This window comes from Hemitrygon akajei, chromosome 7, assembly GCF_048418815.1.
Source record: "Hemitrygon akajei chromosome 7, sHemAka1.3, whole genome shotgun sequence".
Lineage (NCBI taxonomy): Eukaryota > Metazoa > Chordata > Chondrichthyes > Myliobatiformes > Dasyatidae > Hemitrygon > Hemitrygon akajei.
The window spans coordinates 168,977,907-169,000,947 of record NC_133130.1 but is presented as its reverse complement, the minus strand read 5'-3'; the positions used below and the strand labels follow the sequence as shown (position 1 = coordinate 169,000,947).

The 23,041-nt window shown below is 40.8% G+C and overlaps 1 protein-coding gene across 7 annotated transcripts in view; it reads left to right on the top strand.

Moving 5' to 3' along the window:
- Positions 1 to 23,041, top strand: part of dennd1a (DENN/MADD domain containing 1A) — a 618,210-nt gene that overhangs the window by 468,801 nt on the left and 126,368 nt on the right. For all 7 annotated transcript variants that reach the window (XM_073052569.1, XM_073052565.1, XM_073052563.1 and 4 more), the window contains one exon: positions 22,883 to 22,984. In XM_073052569.1, the coding sequence (XP_072908670.1) occupies positions 22,883 to 22,984 (102 nt within the window). The remainder of the gene's footprint in view (positions 1 to 22,882; positions 22,985 to 23,041) is intronic.

Here is a 23,041-nt window from a genome sequence, read left to right as displayed (position 1 = left end):
GCTGTAAGTGATTCAGATTATCCTGAGTGTTAACAAACTGCTAAAAAGGATGCTTATTGTGGGAAGATTGGCTAGTGTATCTGTCCCTGAATGCTACCCAGTGCACAGGGACTGGTATGCACTCAGAATCTGATTGGGGGTGTGTGGTGACCCAGTGCTTTTACAAACAACGACCATCGAGTGAAGTCCGTGATGGGCAACACCTGTTCCCTAAAATAAGGTGGCACAATAGCATAATGGTTAATGTAACACTTTGCAGGGCCAGTTGTAGGTTCAGGATTCAAATCTCTCTGCTGTCTGTGAGGAGTTTGTATGTTCTCCTTGTGACTAGTGGAGTTCCTGCAGGTGCTCCGGTTTCTTTCCATATTCCAAAGACATAAGGGGTAGGAAGTTGTGGCAATGCTATGTGGGTGCTGGACGCAAGGTGACTCAAGTAGGCTGTCCCCAGAACATTGTCAGACTGTGTTGGTTGCAGATGCAAATTAACACTATATGTTTTGGTGTTTCAATATATCTGTGACAAATAAGTTCAAGTTTAAATTTCCGTTTCATTGTCTTTCAAACATTTACATGAATACAGCCAAATGAAACAGCGTTCCTCCAGGGCCAGAGTGCAAAACACATCACCAGCAGTCTCACACAGCGCACAACCACATACACAGTACCTATGAAAAATATACACCCACTTTGGAAGTTTTCATGTTTATTGTTTTACAACATTGAATCATAGTAGATTTAATTTGGCTTTTTTTTTTGAGACTGGTCAACAGAAACAGACTGTTTCATGTCAAAGTGAAAACAGATCTCTCTAAAGTGATCAAAATTAATTACAAATATAAAACACAAAATAATTGAATGCTTAAGTATTCACCCCTTTTAATATGATACACCAAATCACCACTGGTGCAGCCAGTTGGTTTTAGAAGTCACATAATTAGTTAAATGGAGATCACTAGTGTACAGTCAAGGTGTTTCAATTGATTGTAGAAATACACCTGTATATGGAATGTCCGACAGCTGGTGAGTCGGTATCCTGGCAAAAACTACACCATGAAGACAAAAGAACACTGCAAGTAACTCTTCAAAAGTTTATTGAAAAGCACAAGTCAGGAGATAGATAAAGAAAATTTCCAAGTCACTGAATATCCCTTGGAGTATAGTTAAGTCAATCATTAAGAAATGGAAAGAATATGGCACAGCTGTAAATCTGCCTAGAGCAGGCTGTCCGCAAAAACTGAGTGACTGTGCAAGAAAGGGACTAGTGAGGGAGGCCACCAAGAGACCTATGACAACTCTGGAGGAGTTACAAGCTTCAGTGGCTGAGATGGGAGAGACTGGGCATCTGATATCTGTTGCCTGGGTACTACACCAGTCGCAGCTTTATGGGAGAGTGGCAAAGAGAAAGCCACTGTTGAAAAATATTCACGTAAAATCTTGGCTAGAGTTTCCCAGAAGGCATGCGGGAAACTCTGAAGTCAGCTGGAAGAAGATTCTATGGTCTGATGAAAGCAAAATTAACATTTTTGGCCTTCAGACTAAACACTATGTTTGGCTAAGCCAAACACCGCAAATCATCAAAAACGCACCATCCCTATCGTGAAGCATGGTAGTGGCTGGATCACGCTGTGGGGCTGCTTCACTGCTGCAGGCCCTGGAAAGCTTGTGAAGGTAGAAGGTAAAATTAATGCAGCAAAATACAGGGAAAACCTGATGCGGTCTGCAAGAGAACTGCAACTTGGGAGAAGATTTGTTTTCTAGCAAGACAATGACCCCAAGCATAAAGCCAAAGCTACACAGGAATGGCTTAAAAACAGCAAAGTTAATATCCTGGGCTGGCCAAGTCAGAGTCCAGACCTCAATCCAATTGAGAATTTGTGTCTGCACTTGAAAATAGCTGTTCACTTATGATCCCCATGCAATCTGACAGAGCTTGTGCAGTTTTGTAAAGAAGAATGGGGGAAAATTGTAGTGTCCAGATGTGCAAAGCTGTAAGAGATCTGTCCACACAGACTAAAGGCTGTAATTGCAGTCAAAGGTGCATCTACTACATACTGACTTGAAGGGGCTGAATTCTTATGCAATCAATTATTTGTGTTTCACATTTGTAATTAATTTAGATCACTTCGTAATGATCTGTTTTCACTTTGACATGAAAGAGTCTTTTTCTGTTGATCAGTGTCAAAAAAAGCCAAATTAAATCCACTGAGATTCAATGTTGTAAAACAATAAACCATGAAAACTTCTAAGGGGGGGGGTGAATACTTTTTATCGGTACTGTGTAATTATGATAAGAGAAAAACATGCAGTTACAAAAAAGATATATAGCCCAAGTCCGTGAGTGTCATGGTCTGTAGATCAATGGTGTTGTCCTGGAGTTACATATCTGCCACACAGCAGTTCTTCACGACACAATAGTGCAGCCGCAGACAAATGCAATGCCTTCAACTGAGTGAAAACTGGAGGGCAGCACTGACAGGAGGAGCCAGCCACAATCCAGCACAGACTTCCCACTGGTGCCTCTGCTCTCTCCCACACCACCTCCCGTATCCTTTCCCTTGGATGGCTGCAACAGGCAACCTGGTGGCATGAAGACCTGGTCCACTTAGCAACCGAGGTTATGCAGCTCTCCCGCCGTTGATCTCACCATTGAACCAGTTGACAGGACCGACAGTATTCCATATTTCCAAGACAATCATCATTATCTTGGACGATCTAGCTAATCTAATCAGAGTCTCAGCAGAAGTAAGGTTTTGGTTCAGTAATGCATAAAACAGTATCGTAATCCAAAACGTTAATCAGTCATGAAGAAGGATCTCGGCCCGAAATGTCAACTGTTTATTCTTTTCCATGGATGCTGCCTGACCTGCTGAGTTCCTCCAGCATTTCTTTGTGTGTTGCTCTGGATTTCCAATATCTGCAGACATCTCGTGTTTATAGACGTATGGTGCTCATTTTAGTACATCAGAAAAAAAGATTTAAGTTAACTTTAAACCATGTTTGTAGAAGCACAGGCAATTTTATTGACATGTCAGAGTTTAAATAATTGCCTTACGTGTTACACATGCTAAATGTGCCTGCCTGGATTGAATAGGCACTTCACAGCCCATTTTATAGTTCTAGGCCAAATCTCTTCTGATTCTAATTATTATCAGATAACTTTACTCTGAATGTGAATTAAAAATAATTTAAAATGTGCCCATCACTGAATACAATTAGTAGTTTCCTGTTAATTTAAATTGTATTGCATTATTAATTACAATTTGAATTTCATATTTAAGAATCTTATCTGCCTTAGGTGACCAAATTCACAGGACCAGCTTTTCAAAACAATGTCTTGTTATCTATATTACATAATTGCCTCAAGTTTAAGGACTGTTAAAACACTTACAGCACAACACTTACAAAATGATGTATTAGTTCTGATGAAGGGTCTTAGCCTCAAACATTGATTGTTTATTCCTTTCCATAAATGCTGCCTGAACTGCAGAGTTTCTTCAGCATTTTGCATGTGTTACTCTGGACTTCCAGCTTCTGCAATTTTTCTTGTGTCTTGCATGTGTTATTCTGGTTTTCCAGTATCTGGAAAATCTCTTTATGATTTACAGCTCTATCTTTCTTTAAAGTGAAGTCTTAAGCTTTGTTGCACCACTTAGTTATCCCTTTTGTTCAATAGATGTTTCTTCTCAGTGGCTCTGTGTGCGTGTGTCTCCTCTTCTTCACACGTGCTTTTTAGGAAAGGTCTTGACCCAGAGAATGTTACATTGGAGAACATATTCCCAGATGATCATAAATGCCATAATGATTTAAAATAAACCTTGAAAAATGACCTTCGATAAATTGTTAAATTACTTACTTAAGCCCATCACCTCTACTACTGGGACATTGGTCACCAACAGCAGCTTGCCACATTCCTCTGTCCTGGGCCAGTCTTTCACGTTGTCTCCAAATTTAGCCCATCTTCTTGGTGTATCCTTCCTCTCCCAGGGATGGGGTCTCTGGAGCTTCTGTTGGCATTTCTCCTCTGTGTTTTTACAAGGTGGGATTACTAGCCCCATGCCCAATCCTTCTCCTTTCCCAGCCGGGCTTGGGACTGTCCATGGCAGAGTTTAATTATTAAATATGTGATCACTATTGGTTGAAGGAAATATTTTCTCAAAAAGATTAATTAACCAAATAATAGTGGGCAACTGGGCAGAGAAAAGAAAATCCTTTAGGCTTTGCTTGTCTATGCATCCTGGTGTTAGTAGTATTTGAGCTACTACCAGGACATGTTCTTGATTTCCCTATTTACAAATTTGAATAATAGCAGAAGCGTTAGAAGCTTCAAAAGTCCAAGGTCAATGGCATATCTTACCCAGGTTTAACATTTCATGCTATAAGATAATGTGCCAGAGTTCCTTTTTGAGAACATTGGCTCCTAACGTCAGTCTGGGCTTTGTAAAATTTGCACTCTCAGAAAGAGGTTTCGTGTACACAGTAGAAAAAAGATTAAGCTCCCTTCTGGCATCAAAGGCAATAAATGCTAATGCGGGAGGCAAACATGAAAACAAACTGCAGGTAGGCCTTGAGCTGGTGCTTTCTGGCCTTGTGAAAAGCTGCACATCTGCTCACTGTCAGCCTAAGTTAGTGGGTGCATTTGGATCTGTGCCCTAGAGTTTCAGCTCTGAGCTAGTCATGTGACAGTCACCACGACAACTCGACAAGACTTGTAAACTGCTTCTTGAGCAGCCAGATGCTCTAGTGCACATGTGGTCTAATTATACACAGTTTCTTTGCAATTATCAGAGAATTTGTACTGCTGTCTAACATGCAAACATTTGACTATATTGTTGGTTACTGGCTTTAAGCATATAACTGGGTAAAGGCTTTTCATTGTTATTACTCTGATGTTCTTGCTTCACAAAAGTGCAGCTATAGTTTAGGTTGCAAAAAGAAATAAGAATTTGGATATAATTAGTCACATTGGACTAACAGTGCAACATGAGGCTATTCAACCCATCATAACTGTGCTGGCTCTTTTAAAGAGAACGCGCAAACTCCTTACAGGCAGTGGCGTAAGACGAACTCTGACCACTGATCACTGGCGCCATAATGTGATACAGTAACTGCTATGCTACCATGCCATCCTAACATTCCAACATAACATTACGAAGCACGTAGCTTTCCAAGTGAAAGTTTCATAGCCCAAGTTCAGATTTCCCAATAAGACATTAAATAAAACAATGTTTTCCAAACTTACTGAAAATGGTGCTGGGAGTTATTAGATGCAGTTGAAGTGGTTAATTTCAGAAGGACAACAGATAATGAAAGGTGTAGCCTGATAAGAATTAGTCACACCACAGTCAAAACACTCATTTTGTTGATAGAGGAGAATTCACTGACTGCATGGTCTGAAATCTTAACTAGTGCAGGAACCAGTGATATCAGAGGCAAGTCGCTTTGATTTTTATAAATTCCAAGAGAATGCAGTCAAGATTATGACTGTCATACTGATTAGATACTTCACGGATATTATTACACAGATAATGTTAACGCAGTAAGTGTATGTGAGCAATGAGCTGACATTTTGAAGTGTTTACACTATTAAACTCTAAAAAAGTAAGGCTTATGTCACATTGTTGAGGATGTCCGAGAGAACCCATTTCTGCTGACCACATAGAAGATACGGCCCGAAAATTAGAGCCTGGCCTTCCAAAAGTAAGGTTATGAAATGGTTTTAAGCAGAATTAGGCTATTCAGCCCATTGAATCTGCTTAGTCATTTTATCCTGGCTGCTTATAATTGATCCCATTTATAATTTTAGACCAAAAGACCATAAATCATAGGAGCAGAATTAGGCCATTCAGCCCATCTACATCATTCCATCCTGGCTGATTTATTATCCCTCTCAACATCATCTCCCTTTTCTGCATTCTCTTGTTAACCTTTGACACCCTTACTAACACAGTATCTATCAGTCTACATTTTAAATTCACCCAATAATTTGGCCTTAACTTAATAACAGTTAAGTAAACCCAATTACTGTAAATTAATTCATTTTTTTCTTTGCCCACCCCTTGTAGCCCTTGCTCTCCTATAAAGAATGGAGTCATTGCTCTTACAATGACCAATACCCGACAGAGGGCAAATGACCCTCTGTAAGTGCATCTCTTACTGTGATTTTACAAAGGATCATAGGTATTTACAAATCTAGGTCATTTGGTAGTTGTAAGTATGGAATTTATACATCTTTTTCTATCAAATATGCTTAAGAAGAGTAGATGGGTGTGTGGAGTTAGATTTCAAAATTAGTTCTGGTCTGATTGAATAGTGGAACTGATTTAAGAAGTTAATTACTTGGTAAAGCAATCAACATAATCAAAAACTACTCACCACCCCCTCCCCCTCCGGAATTTTTAATGATAGCTAGTGCCTTTTTGAGGCATTGCCTTTTGAAAATGTCTTGGATGCTGGGGAGGCTAATGCCCATGATGGAGATAGCTGACTTTGCAACTTTCTGCAGCTTATTCTGAGTCTGTGCAGTGGCCCTTCCAACCCAGACAGTGATACAACCTGATAGTATGCTGTCCGCGGTACATTTACAGAAATTTGCAAGAACCAGTTTGAATCACATTTATTGCAGCCCAGAGGTACTTCAAGGATTCAAATGAGGTGGTGTTCACGTTTGTCTGCTATCCTTTGTGTTGAGTGTGTATCTGTAAAGATCAAACAAGCCTTATCTATCAATTTTCCTTTTTTAATTTTTGGTTGTTCTGCTACAAGAAAGATGTCTCATTTTTTAATTGCATTGCATTTGTGGTTTCTAAATGACAATAAACTGAATCTGAATGTGATTAAACCGTAAAGGGCCCAGAACAAATTTACAAGGATGTTGCCTGGACTCAAGGGACTGAGCATACTGTATTGTGAGGCTTGTGATTCTGCTGTAGCATAGCAGTTAGCACAACACCGTTACAGCTCGGGGTGTTTCAGAGCAGAGTCGGTACATCCTCAGTTCTGTAATGAGTCTGTACATCCACCCCAAATGCATGGGTTTTCTCCAAGTACACCAGTTTCTTCCCACATTTCAAAGATGTACCGGTTAGGGTAATTGGTCATTGTAAATTGTCACATGTTTCTGGATAATAAGCATCAAGTTTGATTGAGGTGGAGCACCTCAGAAGGGCTGGAAGGGCCAACTCCACACTATATCAATAAAATAAAAATGTCTTGTGTGTTGTGAAGTTGTATGGTGAAATTTGGGTACATCCAATGCCAGAATCTTCAGAGTTCACGAAGTTATGAGATGGATGTACATCTTAAAGAACAACATTGCTAAATCCAGGTAACACTTGGCTGCTAAGATCCATTTCCCAATTCTGAAGCTGGGTACTACAGAAAGTTATGTCAGTATTATAGCGTGCAGTCAGACTGTCAGGAAGGTGAGGCAGATGATGGGACATAATTGCAGCCAGTAGGGTGAGTATCAGTGCATTAGGGATGCTGACTCAAAAAGGGTAGCAAATACAGCACTCAAAGTGTTACATCGCAATGAATGGAGTACAAGGTATAAGATGGATGATCTTGTTGTACTATTACAGATTGTCAGGTATGATATTGTGGCCATTGCTGAATTGTGGCTGAAGGACAGTTGTAGTTGGGAGCTGAATGTCCAAGATTGTTCAAGGAGGGATAGGAAGGGAGGCAGAGGGGGTGGCATGGCTCTGCTGGTAAAGAATGGCATCAAATAATTAGAAAGATGTGACATAGGATCAGAAGATGTTGAATCCTTATCGGTTGACTTTAGAAACTGTAAGGGTAAAAGAACCCTGATGGCCTCCCAACAATAGCCGGGATGTGGACCAGAGATTACAACAGGAAATAGAAAAGTCGTGACAAAAAGGCAATGTTTTGATAGTCATGGGAGATTTCAACATACAGGTTGATTGGGAAAATCAGGTTGGAAATGGATCTCAAGAGAGTGAGTTTGTTGAACGCCTACAAGATGGCTTTTTAGAGCAGTTTGGCTTTGAGCCTACTAGGGGATCAGCTATATTGGATTGGGTGTTATGTTATGAACCGGAGGTGATTAGGGAGCTTAAGGTAAAAGAACCCTAAAGGACCAGTGATCACAACATGATTGAGTTCAACTTGAAATATGATAGGGAGAAAGTAAAGTCTGACGTAGCAATATTTCAGTGGAGCAAAGGAAATCGCAGTGGTGTGAGAGAGGAGTTGGCCAAAGTAAATTGGAAGGAGCTGCTGGCAGGGATGAGAGCAGAGCAGCAATGGTGTGAGTTTCTGGGGAAAATGAGGAAGGTGCAGAATAGATGCATCACAAATGGCAAAGTAGTTTGACCGTGGTGACAAGGGAAGTCAAAGCTAACGTAAGTGCAAAAGAAAGGGCATACAACAAAGCAAAAATTAGCGGGACAGAGAATTGGGAAACTTTTAAAACACGAGAGAGAGCAACGACAAGATTCATTAGGATGAAAAAGCTGAAAGCAAGCTAGTAACCAATATCAAAGTGGATAGTAAAAGTTTTTTCAAGATTGTTAAAAACAGAAGAGTGATGAGAGCGGATATAGGACTGATAGAAAATGAGGCCAGAGAAATAATAATGGGGGCCAAGGAGATGGAAGATGAACTAAATGAGTAGTTTGCATGAGTCTTCACTATGGAATTCAGTAGCAGTGTGCTAGATGTTGAAGGGTGTGAAGGAAGGAAAGAGAAATGAGTGCAGTTACTGTTACAAGAGAGAAGGTGCTCAAAAAGCTGAAAGACCTAAGGGTACATAAGTCACCCGGACCAGATGAACTGCACCCTAAAGTTCTGAAAGAGGTGGTGGTAGAGATTGTGAAGGCATTAGTAATCGTCTGAACCCTTAGTGGCTAGGTGGCACATGGGGCCTCAGGCATTAGTAATGATGTTTCAAAAATCATTGGACCAGTGGTGCCAGTGGATTGGAAAATTGTCAATGTCACTCCACTCTTTAAGAAAGAAGGGAGGCAGAAGAAAGGAAGTTATAGACCAGTTAGCCTGACTCAGTGGTTGGGAAGATGTTGGAGTCAATGTTAAGGATGAGGTTATGGAGACACAGGACAAGATGGGACAAAATCAGCATGGTTTTCCTTAAGAGAAAATCTTGCCTGATGAACCTGTTGGAATTCTTTTGAGGAGATTACAAGTAGGATAGACACAGGGCATGCAGCGGATGTTGTGTATTTGGACTTTCAGAAGGCCTTTAACAAGGTGCCACACATGAGGCTGTTTACCAAATTAAGAGCCCATGGTATTACAGGAAAATCACTAACATGGTTAGAACATCGGCTGATTGGTAGGAGGCAGTGAGTAGGAATAAAAGGAATCTTTTCTGGTTGTCTGCTAGTGAGTAGTGGTGTTCCGCAGGGATCGATGTTGGGACAGCTTTTTATGTTGTATATCAATGATTTAGATGATGGAATATATGGTTTTATTGCCAAGTTTGCAGATGATACAAAGACTGGTGGAGGGGCAAGGTTATGTTGAGGAAACAGGTAACCTGCTGAAGGACTTAGACTGATGAGGAGAATGGGCAAATAAGTGCCAAATGAAATACAAGGCTGGACAATGCATAGTCATGTACTTGGGTAGTAGAAATAAATGTGCAGACTATTTCTAAGCAGGGAGAAAATCCAAAAATCAGAGATGCAAAGGGACTTGGTAGTCCTTATGCAGAACACCCTAAAGGTTAACTTGTAGGTGGGAGGCAAATGCAACGTTAGCATTCATTTCAAGAGGTCTAGAATACAAAAGCAGGGATGTGATGCTGAGGCTTTATAAGGCACTGGCGAGGCCTCGCCTTGAGTATTGTGAACAGTTTTGGGCTCCTCATTTAAGAAAAGATGTGCTGGCATTGAAGAGGGTTCAGAGGAGGTTGACAAGGATGATTCTAGAAATGAAAGGGTTATCATACAAGGAACGTTTGATAGCTCTGGGTCTGTACTCGCTGGAATTTGGAAGGATGGGGGTGGGGGAATCTCATTGAACTTTTTGAATGTTGAAAGGCCTAAACAAAGTAGATGTGGAAAGGATGTTTCCCATGGTGGGGGAGTCTAGGACAAGAGGGCACAACCATTTAAAACAGAGATATGGGAAAATTCTTTCACCAGAGGGTGGTGAATTTGTGAAATTTATTACTATAGGCAGCTGTGGGGGCAGGTTGTTGGGTGTATTTAAGGCAGAACTTCATAGATTCTTGATTAGACACGGCATCGAACGTTATGGAAAGAGGCTGGGGAGGGGGGCTGAAGAGGGGTAAAAAGGATTAGCTATGATTGAATGGCAGAGTAGACTCATTGAGCCAAATGGCCTAATTCTGCTCCTATATCTTACGGTCTTGTGCATTTGTTTGCACACCTCTTTGAAAGTATGTTCAGAAACATTCTACATGTATTTATTTAGAGAGACAGTGTAAATAGGCCATTCTCTTCCAGCCCTTCAAGCCGTGCCGCCCAGCAATCTACCTATTTAACCGTAACCTAATCACTGACCAATTAACCTGCTAACTGGTAGATCTTTGGACTGTGGAAGGAAACTGGATCACCTGGAGGAAACCCATTCACAGAAAGAAATGTATAAACTTGCTTACAGAGGGCACAGGAATGAAATTCTGAACTGCAATGCCCAAGCTGGAATTGAGCTGTGCTGACACTACACTACCATGGCTGCTGAGTGCCCTGCTAATTTAAGGAAATATTTTTGAACCGGTTAAAGGTAAAGATAAGCTTTATTTGTCACGTGTACATCGAAACACTCAGTGAAATGCACCGCTTGCGTCAACGACCAACACATTTCCAAGGATCTGCTGAGGGCAGCCCGAAAGTGATGTGCTTCTGGCAACAACAGAGCATGCCGATAACTTGCTAACCCTAACCTGAATGTCTAAGGAATGTGGAAAGAAATCGGAGCAACTGGAAGAAAGCCACGCAATCACGAGGAGAACGTACAAACTCGTTAGGAATTGAACCCCGATCTTACAACTGGCACTGTAAAGTATTACGTCAACCGCTACGCTACCATGCTGCCTAGTGCCAGTTATTTAATCTCACCCCATAATAATAATGCATACTTATGTAACATCCATAACAGATCACATCTCCAGCCCTGCTTCTTACCTCTTTGCAGCCTCCACCCCTCTGCCACCAACAACTGCAACAACCACTATTAACGCAGCATCCTTAATTCATCTGAGTTTTCTCAAGCTCTTCAAAGGAACGTAATCAAGTGAAATCTGGCACTGAGCCATGAAGATATATTAAGACACACAATGAAATTAGTTGCTGTCAGTGACTGCTTCCAGTACTCTCTCAGGCAGTTTGTTCCAGGTACTCATTGCTCATTGGGAGACAAAGATCCCATCAGATCTGTAAATCCATCAGATTTCAGTGTCTTCTCATCACTGAACATAAAAATTATTTGAAGTTGCAAAGATATAAGAACATAAATAGTACATAAATGCCCTCTTCTCTTTGCTACCATCAGGAAGGAGGTACAGGAGCCTGAAGACACACACTCAATGTTTTAAGAACAGTTTCTTCTCCTCTCCTCCATCAGATTTCTGAACAGTCCACAAACTCATGAACACTATCTCATTATTTTGCTCTTTTTTTGTATTATTTATTTATTTTTAAATAGGTTTCTTATTGGAACTTATAGTATAGTTTATGTTTTGCACTGTACCTCTGCTGCAAAACAACAAATTTCACGACATCATTTCAGTGGCCATTCTATTAGGTACAGGAGTGTGACCCAGTGTAGTCTTCTCTCAGAGAGAAGATCATACTGGATTCCACTCATGTACCTAATGAAGTAGCCCATCCACTTCAAGATTCAAACACGAGGAAATCTGCAGATGCTGGAAATTCAATCAACACACACAAAATGCTGGTGGATGCAGCAGGCCAGGCAGCATCTATAGGGAGAAGTACAGTCGACGTTTCGGGTCGAGACCTTTCGTCAGGACTAATGGAAAAAAGAGATAGTAAGAGATTTGAAAGGGGAAGAGGGAGACCCAAAATGATAGGAGTAGACAGGAGGGAATATAAGGTGTTGTTCTCAGATGGAATATGTGTTGTTTATAATATATGGTATATAAGGAATATAAGATGGCCTCCTCTACTGTTGAGATTTTAATTCCATATCCCATTCCCATTCTGATATGTCTATCCATGGCCTCCTCTACTGTCAAGATGAAGCTACACTCAGGTTGGAGGAACAACACCTTATATTCTGTCTGGGTAGCCTCCAACCTGGTTGCATGAACATTGATTTCTCTAACTTCTGTTAATGCCACTCCTTCCCTTCTTGCCCCATCCCTATTTATCTATTTATTTATTTATTTATTTATTTATATTTCTCTTTCCCCCCCCCCCTTTTTTTCCTCTCTCTTTCCCTCTCACAATAACTCCTTGCCTGTTCTCCATCATCCTCTGGTGCTCCCCTCCCCCTTTCTTTCTTCCAAGGCCTCCCGTCCTATGATACTCCCCCTTCTCTAGCTTTGTATCCCTTTTGCCAATCAACTTCCCAGCTCTTAGCTTCATCCCTCCCTCTCCTGTCTTCTCCTATCATTTCATGTCTCCCCCTCCCCCTCCTACTTTAAAATCTCTTACTATCTCTTTTTTCCGTTAGTCCTGATGAAGGGTCTCGACCCGAAACGTCGACTGTACTTCTTCCTATAGATGCTGCCTGGCCTGCTGCATTCCACCAGCATTTTGTGTGTGTCACTTCAAGATTCAATGTGTTGTGCACTATTCTCTGTAAACTCTAGAGACTGTTGTGCATGAAAATCCCAGAAGCTCCGCAGTTTCTGAGACACTCAAACCACCCCATCTGGCACCAAAAATCATTCCATAATCAAAACCACTTAGATCACATTTCTTCCCCATTCTGAATTTTGGTCTGAACAACAACTGAATCTGTTGACCATGAATGCATGTTTTTATGCATTGAGTTGCTGCCACATGATTGGCTGATTAGATATTTACATTAACGAACAGTGTACAGGTGTACCGAATAATGTGGTCACTGATTATATGAGTGTTAATAATTCTGATTCTGTACCTCGTCCTTGGTGGTAATAATGGAGGCATGTCCCAGAATGTGAGGATCCTTAATGTTGAATTCTGCTTTCTTGAGGCACCGTCTTTTACCCGTTTGTCATTAGAACCTGCTCAGATCTGCATCCCTCTACTTCTGATCTTCTGAATTAATCAGACCTTTTTAGCTGGTCATACCTTCTGTTGTTTAAGCCGAAGACTTTTAAAATTCCCTCCCTAACATCTCTACCACTTCAGATTTCCTTCTTCCATTACGAAGCAGCGTAAGACTTGCCTGCTAACCAAAAAGGCATAAATCAATTCTCCACTATTGTTTAGTGGAGTTCAGTTCTGACCACCACACATCAGATACATCAAAAGGTCCCAGAGAGGGTGAGGAGCAAATTTCAGCTTTAGATTAGATGAAAATGTACTATGTTGGCGCTTGCGTGCTGCCTAGCACCAACCTCGCTGATTTGATTCGATCTGGTGCAAACGAAGCTAATCTTGAAAAGATATATTTGTCTTCTGTGAAGCAAACAAGGTGGAGAGGAGAATGGATAAAGGTGTAAAAGATCATGGCAGAGGGAGCATTATCATCACCATTATGTGCTGTGTCATATGATGTGGGAAATCATGGTCTTCCATCTGTCTTTAATCTGAGAAGTTCTAATAAATTCTTCAAAACTTTTGCCTGTCCATCCCTTGATGTAAATAATTTCTGCAACTTTTTCTTCTATTAGTTTTTCCTGTCACTGCAAGATGTTCAAGCTTCATGTGTCCCAGAAATTCCAGCTGCTGTTCCCTGATTGATGATGTCAGCTCTCTTCTTATTCTGGCTTTTGCAATACTTCCTTATTTGTTACTCCGTCCTTCCATGATATTTTCATCAGTCTTCTCAAAAGCCACGTTTCAGCAGCTTCGAGTCTTCACTGATATTACTTTGGTGTTGTCCCACCTTTGCTTCCTTTCGTTAGTGTGGAATGAATGTAGCACCGCAACTCTCTGAGCTTTGTACCCATAAAAATTATGTTATTCTTTAGTGTTTTGCTCAAACATACTGTTGGCCAGAAAGAATGACAATCTTCAAATCAGTGAATTCAAATGAATCAAGGACAGTGGAAGTGGTCTTTGTTCTTGCCGTGTGCTTGGGGGAATGGAGGCTGCCATTTTGTGAAGACACTCTATTCTCCATTTTGTGAGCTTGACATGCTGGACTTGATTAGTGTTTTAAAGAAGGCACAAAGACTCTTCAGGTAATCTGCTGGACTGGAGGTCATTTCCAAATAAGGAGTTATTTGTGAGGTGTTCTTTGGTTGGCTATAACATGCAGGATTGTGAATGGCTGAGGTGATTCGAGATTGCTGACTGAGAACAAAGAGCCATGAGTCAGCAACTGTCCCTTGATGGGAAGAGGACAATAGATGGATGCTGGCTTGGACCAGAGCCAATGACCAGGTGTTAAAGGCCAGACACATGACCTGCGGCCAATGACACAGGAATGTGACATTTGAATTGATAAATGGATATAAAAGTGGATGCTTTGTGGGTGCTGGTGGCGGTAACTTCGAAGAATAACCATCGCAGATACAAGCGAGAAGAACTCTGCGTGAAGCACGTGGAGAGTGAATCGGGACCACGAGGAACAAGGAACATCTGGCCAGCGTAAATTCCTCCGCCCGGGTAATACCTTTGCTATTCTTTGACTATCCAGGAGAGTCAGGGATACTTAGCAGGTGTGCGCACAAAGTATTTAGTGTATGAATTCACGTATTTGTTAGTTTGAACAATAAAGGTAATTGTCAGTAAATACAGATCTCTCTGTGCCTCACTCAGAATCATTGGAAGAGGTAGAAGCACTCTCTCTCTCTCTCCCTCTCCCCCTCTCCCTCTCCCTCTCTCCCTCTCCCTCCCTCCCTCTCCCCCCCCTCCCCCCCCCCAAAACAATAAATTTAGCAATGGCAGTCCTTCTTCTAATCAGCTCTACTGTTAGTTGTTAACTTCCAGGGTTGATTAATTGTTTCATTAACCACTTTCAGTTCTTATTTCCATATTTCCCATTAGCAAACAGGGCACAAAGATACAAAGATGGACAGAGGAGTGGGGCAGAGTAAGATATTCTTATACAGAGAATGGTTGTCTGAGTAGGCTACGGTCAATTATGGATAACTCTGAACATCCTCTACATAGCACCATCCAGAGACAGAGAAGCAGTTTCAGCGACAGGTTACTATCGATGCAATGCTCCTCAGACAGGATGAAGAGGTCAATACTCCCCAATGCCATTAGGCTTTACAATTCTACCGCCAGGACTTAAGAACTTTTTAAAAGCTATTATTAATGCTTTTTGAGATAGTGATTTAGATGCATATCATATTTTTTTACTGAGAAGTATTGTATGTAATTAGTTTTGCTACAACAAGTGTATGGGACATTGGAAAAAAAAGTTGAATTTCCCCATGGGGATGAATAAAGTATCTATCTATCTATCTATCTATCAAACCACCTGTCTGTAGGACTGATAGAAACTGATTTAATCAGGATCTTAAAGCAGAGAGAAATGAACTTTCATGTCTGCGAGAAAGATGAAGGAAAAAGGAACTGAGTGGATTGGTGAAAGAGATACAGGGCTGGAGAAGGAGGAGAAAGTTCAGTTCCCTCCTTTCAGACTCCTCCTTCTCCAGCTCTATATCTCTTTCACCAATCAACTTATCAGCTCTTTACTTCATCCTTCCCCCTCCCAGTTTCACCTATCACCTCATGTTTTTGTGTGTGTCGCTTGGATTTCCGGCATCTGCAGACTTTCTCTTGTTTGTGGTCACACCAAATATTGATTTGATTTAGTTTTTTGCTGTTTACTGCTCTTCATGGTAATTTTTTTTGATATTTAGAAGCGTTTAATTTTTTTGAAAGCATCACTTTACAGAATTTTCTTCACATGAGCCTAAGACTTTTGCACGGTGCTGTAAGTCGTGATGAAGAACCTCAGTCCGAATAACTTCCACAGTTGCTGCCTGACCTGCTGAGTTCCTGCAACATTGTTGTTTTGTGTGTGTTGCTTTGGATTACCAGCATCTGCAGAATTTCTTGTGTTCAATATTTAGGTTTTAGCAACTTATTATTTCTTCCTTTTAGTTGAAGAATAGGCTAAAGGTTAATGTAAACTTATAAATTTTAATGTTCAGCAACATAAAACTGTTGAGTTACTGAAAATAAACTCTTGTTACATTGTTTTTACACACTCCAAACACTCGTCTGGATTATGCCATCAGCGACAAAGGACCAGCGAGGCTGTTAAACAGAAATTATGATTTATCACATGATTAAAAACACTTTGTTATACAAGGCCAGGTGCTTTCAGTTTGTAAACAGTTGAATTTCTCACATCTTTTCTGATTTTGCTGGTCACACCGGGGAGGACTGCTGTAACACACCCCGAGGTGCAACACAGAATCGCCAACAACGGTTTCATCACCTCCACATTTCACCGTGCATCTAAAGTCCCTGTCACACTTCCACCATTGTAATGGCTAACCATCATCTCCATTATAAATTCAGCTATTGACACTTTTCAGTACATGAGAGCAAAGGAGAACAAAATGATTGTTATTCCCGATCTGATGCAGCATTAAAAAACATAATAATCATAAGGATCACAGTAAAATAAACAAAACACACTAAATATAAATATGAAAGCGTTCCTATAAAACACAATATGCATAAAGTGATGTTAGGTGATGTGAGGGTTGGTAAAGTGGGTTAACGGGAGGAGTGGTGTTGGTCAGATTGACAGCTTGATTGAAGTAACTGCTTTTGCATCTCAAAAGAAGCCGCAGTGTCGAGGACTCAGCCTAACCCATCACAGTCACACCCCTCCCTACCATAGGTGGTATCCACAGGAAGTGCTGTCTCAAGAAGGTGATATCCATCATCAAAGACCTCCACCATCCAGACCATGCCATTTCATGGTACAGAAGCCTGAGGCCTAACACCACCAGATTCAAAAATAGTTACTTCCCTTCAACAATTTGGTTCCTGAACCAACTTATGAAACCCTAATCACTACCTCATTATAGCAACACTAATTTTGAGATTCAAAATTATTTAACGTCATTTCCAGTATACAAATATAAATGAAATCATTGTTACTTGGAATCTGATGCAGCACCAAAAACACAGTAAGGTAGAGAACACAATAATAATTTTAAAAACATAATAAATATAAATACATATGGTAGTTTATATAGACAGATTGATTGTATGCCCATAGAGTAATGTTAGGCACAGGAGTGTCTCTACATAAGGTGACTCTATCAGGAAACATCTAATGATAGCTGCAATATGGCATGGCCTAGAAGGGCTGAGGGGGAGAAGAGGCAAGCTGTGGTGATAGGGGATCATTAGTTATGGGAACAGACAGAAGGTTCTGTGAGCGAGAATGCGATTCCCTGATGATATGTTGCCTCCCAGGTGCCAAGGTCCAAGATTTCTCAGATTGGGTCCTCAGCATTCTGAAGTGAGAGGGTGAACAGCCAGAAGTCGTGGTCTATATAAGTACCAATGACATGAGTAGGACAAGTGACAAGGTTCTGCATAGGGAGTTCAGGGAGTTAGGTGTTAAGTTAAAGGGCAGGACCTCCAAGGTTGTGATCTGAGGATTGCTACCCGTGCCACATGCTTGTGAGGCCCGAACTAGGAAGATTATACAAAGAATTGGTGTAGAAGGGAAGGCATAAATTTTTTCAATCGTTTGTCTTTTTTCCAGGGAAGGTGGGACCTATACAGAAGAGACAGCTAACCCTTGAACTGGAGGGGGACTAATATCCTAGCAGGAAGACTCATTAATGCTGCACCATGGGGTTTAAACTAGAGTTTCAGGGGGATGAGAACCAGAGTGTCAGAACAATTAGTAGAGAGGTTGTGGAGAAAGATGTTGGCAAGACCTGAGACAAAATTAGGAATCAAAAGGTTGAGCATGCTGCAACTCGTGTCCTAAAATGCCTGTGTTTCGATGCAAGAAGTATCGCAGAAAAGGCAGCTAATTGTGCTGAAGATGAGGTAGCTAGTTTACAAACAGAGGCTGCTGATAGAGCAAAATTACAATCAACGGGATGAGTTGCAATGTAAAAGGCAGACAAAATTGAAAAGGATGAATCCAGGACTGAAGGTGTTAGTTTTAAATGCACTCAGCATATGGAATAAGGTAGATAAACTTTCAGATTGGCAGGTATGATGTTGTAGGCATCACTGAATCATGGCTGAAAGAAGATTATAGCTGGGAGCTTAATGTCCAAGGATACACATTGTATCAAATGGACAAGCAGGAAGACAGAGGGGATGGTGTTGTTCTATTAGTTAAAAAAAAGAAATCAAATCATTAGAAAGAAGTGACATAGGGTCAGAAGGTGTTGAATCATTCTGGAGAGAGCAAAGCAACTGCAAGGGTAAAAATACTCTGATGGGAGTTGTATGCAGACCCCCCCAAACAGTAGTTAGGATGTGGCCTACAAATTACAACAGTAGATGGAAAATGCATTTCAAAAGGTAAATGTTACAATAGTCATGGGGGACTTCAAAACACAGCTGGATTGGGAAAGGTGCTGGATTCCAGGAGGGTGATTTTCCAGAGATGGCCTTTTAGAGCAGTTTGTGGTTGAGCTCACTAAAGGGTCAGCTATTCTGGATTGGGTGTAGTACAGTGAATCAGAATTGATTCAAAAGCTCAAGGTAAATAAAAAAATCCCTTAGGAGCAAGTGATCATAATATGATCGAACTCACCCTGAAATTTGAGGAGAAGCTAAAGTCAGATATATCAGTATTACAGTCGAGTAAAGGGAATTACAGAAGCTTAAGAGAAGAGTTGGCCAGAATTGATTGGGAAAAGGACACAGGCAGGGGTGACAGAAGCAATTTGGAAGGCACAGGATATATACATCCCAAAAAGGAAGAAGTGTTCTAAAGGAAAAATTACACAACCATGGCTAACAAGAGAAGTCAAAGCCAACATAAAAAAGAGGTAGACAACGAACTGAATAAGTATTTTACATGTGTCTTCACAGTAGAAGACACCAGCAGTATGATAGACGTTCCAAGTGTAACAGGTTATGAAGTGTGTGAAGTTACCATAACTAGAGAAGAAGGTTCTTAGGAAACTGAAAGGTCTGGAGGTAGATAAGTCACCTGGACCAGATGGTGTACACCCCAGAGTTTTGAAAAAGGTGGCTGAAGAGATCATGGAGGCCTTAGTAATGATCTTTCAAGAGTCACTAGATTCTGAAACAGTTCCAGAAGACTAGAAAATTCCAAATATCATTCAACTCTTCAAGATGGGAGAGAGGCAGAAGAAAGGAAACTATAGGCCAGTTAATCTGACCTCAGTGGTTAGGAAGATGTTGGAGTCAATTATTAAGGATGAGGTCTCAGGGTATTTGGAGGTACATGATAAAATAGGCTGTAGTCAGCATGGTTTCTTCAAGGGAAAATCTTTGAAATTTATTGGAATTCTTTGAAGAAATAACAAGCAGGATAAACAAAGGAGGCTCAGTTGATGTTGTTTACTTGGATTTTCAGAAGGTGCCACACAAGGCTGTTTAACAAGCTACGAGCCCATGGTATTACAGAAAAGATTCTAGCATGGATAAAACAATGGCTGATTGGGAGGAGGCAAAGAGTGGGAATAAGGGGAGCCTTTTCTAGGTGGCTGCTAGTGACTATTGGTGTCCACAGGGGTCTATGTTGGGACCAATTCTTTTTATGGGAGGCCCCATCTTACAATTGTCAATGATTTGGATGATGGAATTAATGGCTTTGTTGCAAAGTTTGCAGATGATACAAAGATAGATGGATGGGCAGGTAGTTTAAGGGGAATAGAGAAGCTACAGAAGTATTTAGACAGATTAAGAGAATGGACAAAGAAACGACAGATGGAATACATGTCGGGAAGTGTACAACAGAGAGAACCTGAGTTGTAGAGTCCTTGAAAGTGAGTCTATAGGTTGTGGGATCAGTTCACAGCTGAGTTGAGTGAAGTTATCTACACTGGTTCAGGAGCCTGATAGTTGAAGGGTATCAACTGTTCCTGAACCTGGTAGTGTGAGGCCTAAGGCTCCTGCATCTCCTTCTCGATGGTAGTAGCAAGAGAGAACATGGCCTGGATGATCCTTGATAATGGATGCAACTTTCTTGTGACATTGCTCTTCAAATGTATTAATTTTTGCAAGGTGTTGTGTTATGGCATGTTTCAGTTTTTACCCAATCACTGACAATAGTCTAATGGTCAGTGGTTTGCTGTTTTCTCTCTCCCTCCTTTATTAAATAATGGGGTTGCATTACCATTTTCCTGTCCGCAACAATTCCCACATCTGTAGTAGTTTGGACGATAATAATTAGAGCATCCACTATCTAAAGCTACCTCTCTCAAATCTCTTGATATTTTGCTAGTGCTTCACCGAACAAAATCTAGGAAAATGTGAAGGAAAATCTCTTGAGTGTCTATTTATTTTCCTTCTGCATTGTTTTATGTGTTTCCAGTCTATGCTGAGGATATACAACCTTCCTTACCTGGAGAAAGCAGAGTTGAAGAAGTATAAGATGCCAACAATTTGTAATATGCACTTTTGTCCAGCCAGTGTAATTACTAAGCATGATGCAAAACTTCATCAGTAGTGTGGTGGTTCAGGTAGCACTTTATAGTGCCTGCAATCATCATTGGGGTTCAAATCCTGTTACCTCCTGTCAGGCATTGTATATTTTCCCCATAACCACGCATAGTTCCTCCGGATGCTCCGGTTTCCTCCCACATTCCAGAGATGTGTGGGTTAGGGTTAATAAATTGTAGCCAAGCTATTTTGGGGCCAGAAGCATGGTGACATTTGTGGGCTGGCCCATGCCATTGTCAGACTGTGTAGGTCATTAACACAAACAACACATTTTACTGTATGTTTCAATGTGTGCGTGACAAATAAAGCTAATCTTTACATTTCATTGAGGCTGATAGTGGGAGAGGATGCATATAGTCTGGGTTGCTTCATAAATAGTAATAGTTTTAAAAATCAGTTTTCTTATATGGTATAGGAAGAAAACACAAAATGTGCAACAGTATTGTTATTCTCCATAAAAGTCGACAACTAGCCTGATATTTAATTATTTATCTTATGCCACATTATAATCTGTCTCCAAAATGGGTCCTCTATCATTAGAGTGAGTATTCCAGTAGTAACCCTGAGGGTATTGCCTTCGGTAAAATAAGGGGGTATTTACAGAAATTATCTGCAAGTGCCCCAGTTGAACTTTGGAAGGAATGGTTTTGTCTATTTTAAGAATGTAAACAGAATTAAATTCACCAGCAGGTAGGTAGTGCAGCTCTTGAAACTGTTTTTTAAATTTTTATTTTTACTTAGAGGTACAGTGTAGTAACAGGCCCTTCTGGCACAAATGAGTCCGTGCTGCCTAATTAAACCCATGTGACCAATTAACCTGATAACCTGTATGTCTTTGGAATGTGGGAGGACACTGGAGCACCCAGAGGAAACCCACACAGTCATGGGGAGAATGTGCAAGCTCCTTACAGACAGTGATAGGAATTGAACCCAAGTCACTGGTGTAATAGCACTAACCTACAGTGCCGCACCCCCTCCCAACACACCCCCAGGTTGATTTTGCTCTTTTTTTTATATAACTCCGATTTTGAATTTAGGAATGCATTTAGAAAATGCATCAGGAAGGACAGTTCACTCTCAGCTAAACTTACGTTGTGTAATTAGTATGTTGTAATGCATTTGTTGTTAATTTATGCATTATCAAAGATGAAGGATCAGCTTTATTCACCACATACATTTACATGTATTAAGAACTTGCTGTGGTGTGTTGGTCAGGGATGATATGTGTAACAAAAAAACAACAAGCAACAATTATAAAGAATTTTATAAAAATTAAGTTAGAGGCTAAACTTCAGATATGGAATAAAATATGCATAAATACATGATACTAGCATGTATTTACAATGTAAACAGCATTATAGAAAGTGGTTTAAAGTGTTCACAGTACAGTGCAGTGATTGAGGTATAGATAGAGGGGGTTGGTGTGGGGGCTATGTAGAATTGTGGGTTAGATTAACCGTCTAGAGGAAGGAACTTTTAAGATGGTGTGAAGTTTTTGCTTAATAGCCTTATAGCGCTCTTCAGGAAGGAGACTTTGGAAAAGGTAGTTTACTGGGTGGTGTCCGCAATGATTTATTTCCTGCCTGCTCCTTTGTCCTCGACACATACAAGTTCTGTGGTGACGGCAGACTGCAGCCAATTTACAGTTTTCAGCATTGCTGTAGATAGCTGTATTTCATCGATGTCAAGGATAGCCACTTAGAATGCAGCTAATGACCGTTCTGCTGACCCGATGTTTTGCTGTAGTTAAGTTCTGCTAGTTTTGCTGTTTGCGTGAGTGAAAGGATGCTGCACCAAATTTTATTTATTTTACTTAGCGATACAGCACGATACAGGCCTTTTCTGACCCAACAAGCCTGTGCCACCCATTTACACCCGAGTGACCAATTAGCATACTAATCCGTACCTCTTTGGGGTGTAGGAGGAAACTTGGGCACAGAGAGGAAAGTCATGCAGTCACGGGGAGAACATACAAACTCCTTACAGACAGCGGCAGGAACTGAACCCGGGTCAGCTACCGTGCTGCCCCATAATGGCTGTTTATGATGCTGTCTATGATGGCAGTGTAGAATTGCACCAGAAGGTTCTGAAGGAAGATGGAATTTTACCAACATTCTTACAGCTTACTAAACATCAGCACTATATCACATTCTTGTTATTGTTTCTAGGAGGAACCCATAACGTTCAACGAGGAGGTTTTTGTTTCACACCGCTCGAGTGCCATGAGGCAGTTCCTACAGAATGCCATTCAACTGCAACTCTTCAAGCAGGTACGAAGTGAATGAGCTAACCGTAACGGTTTAGGCCATCTCTTAATCGCAAGAGAT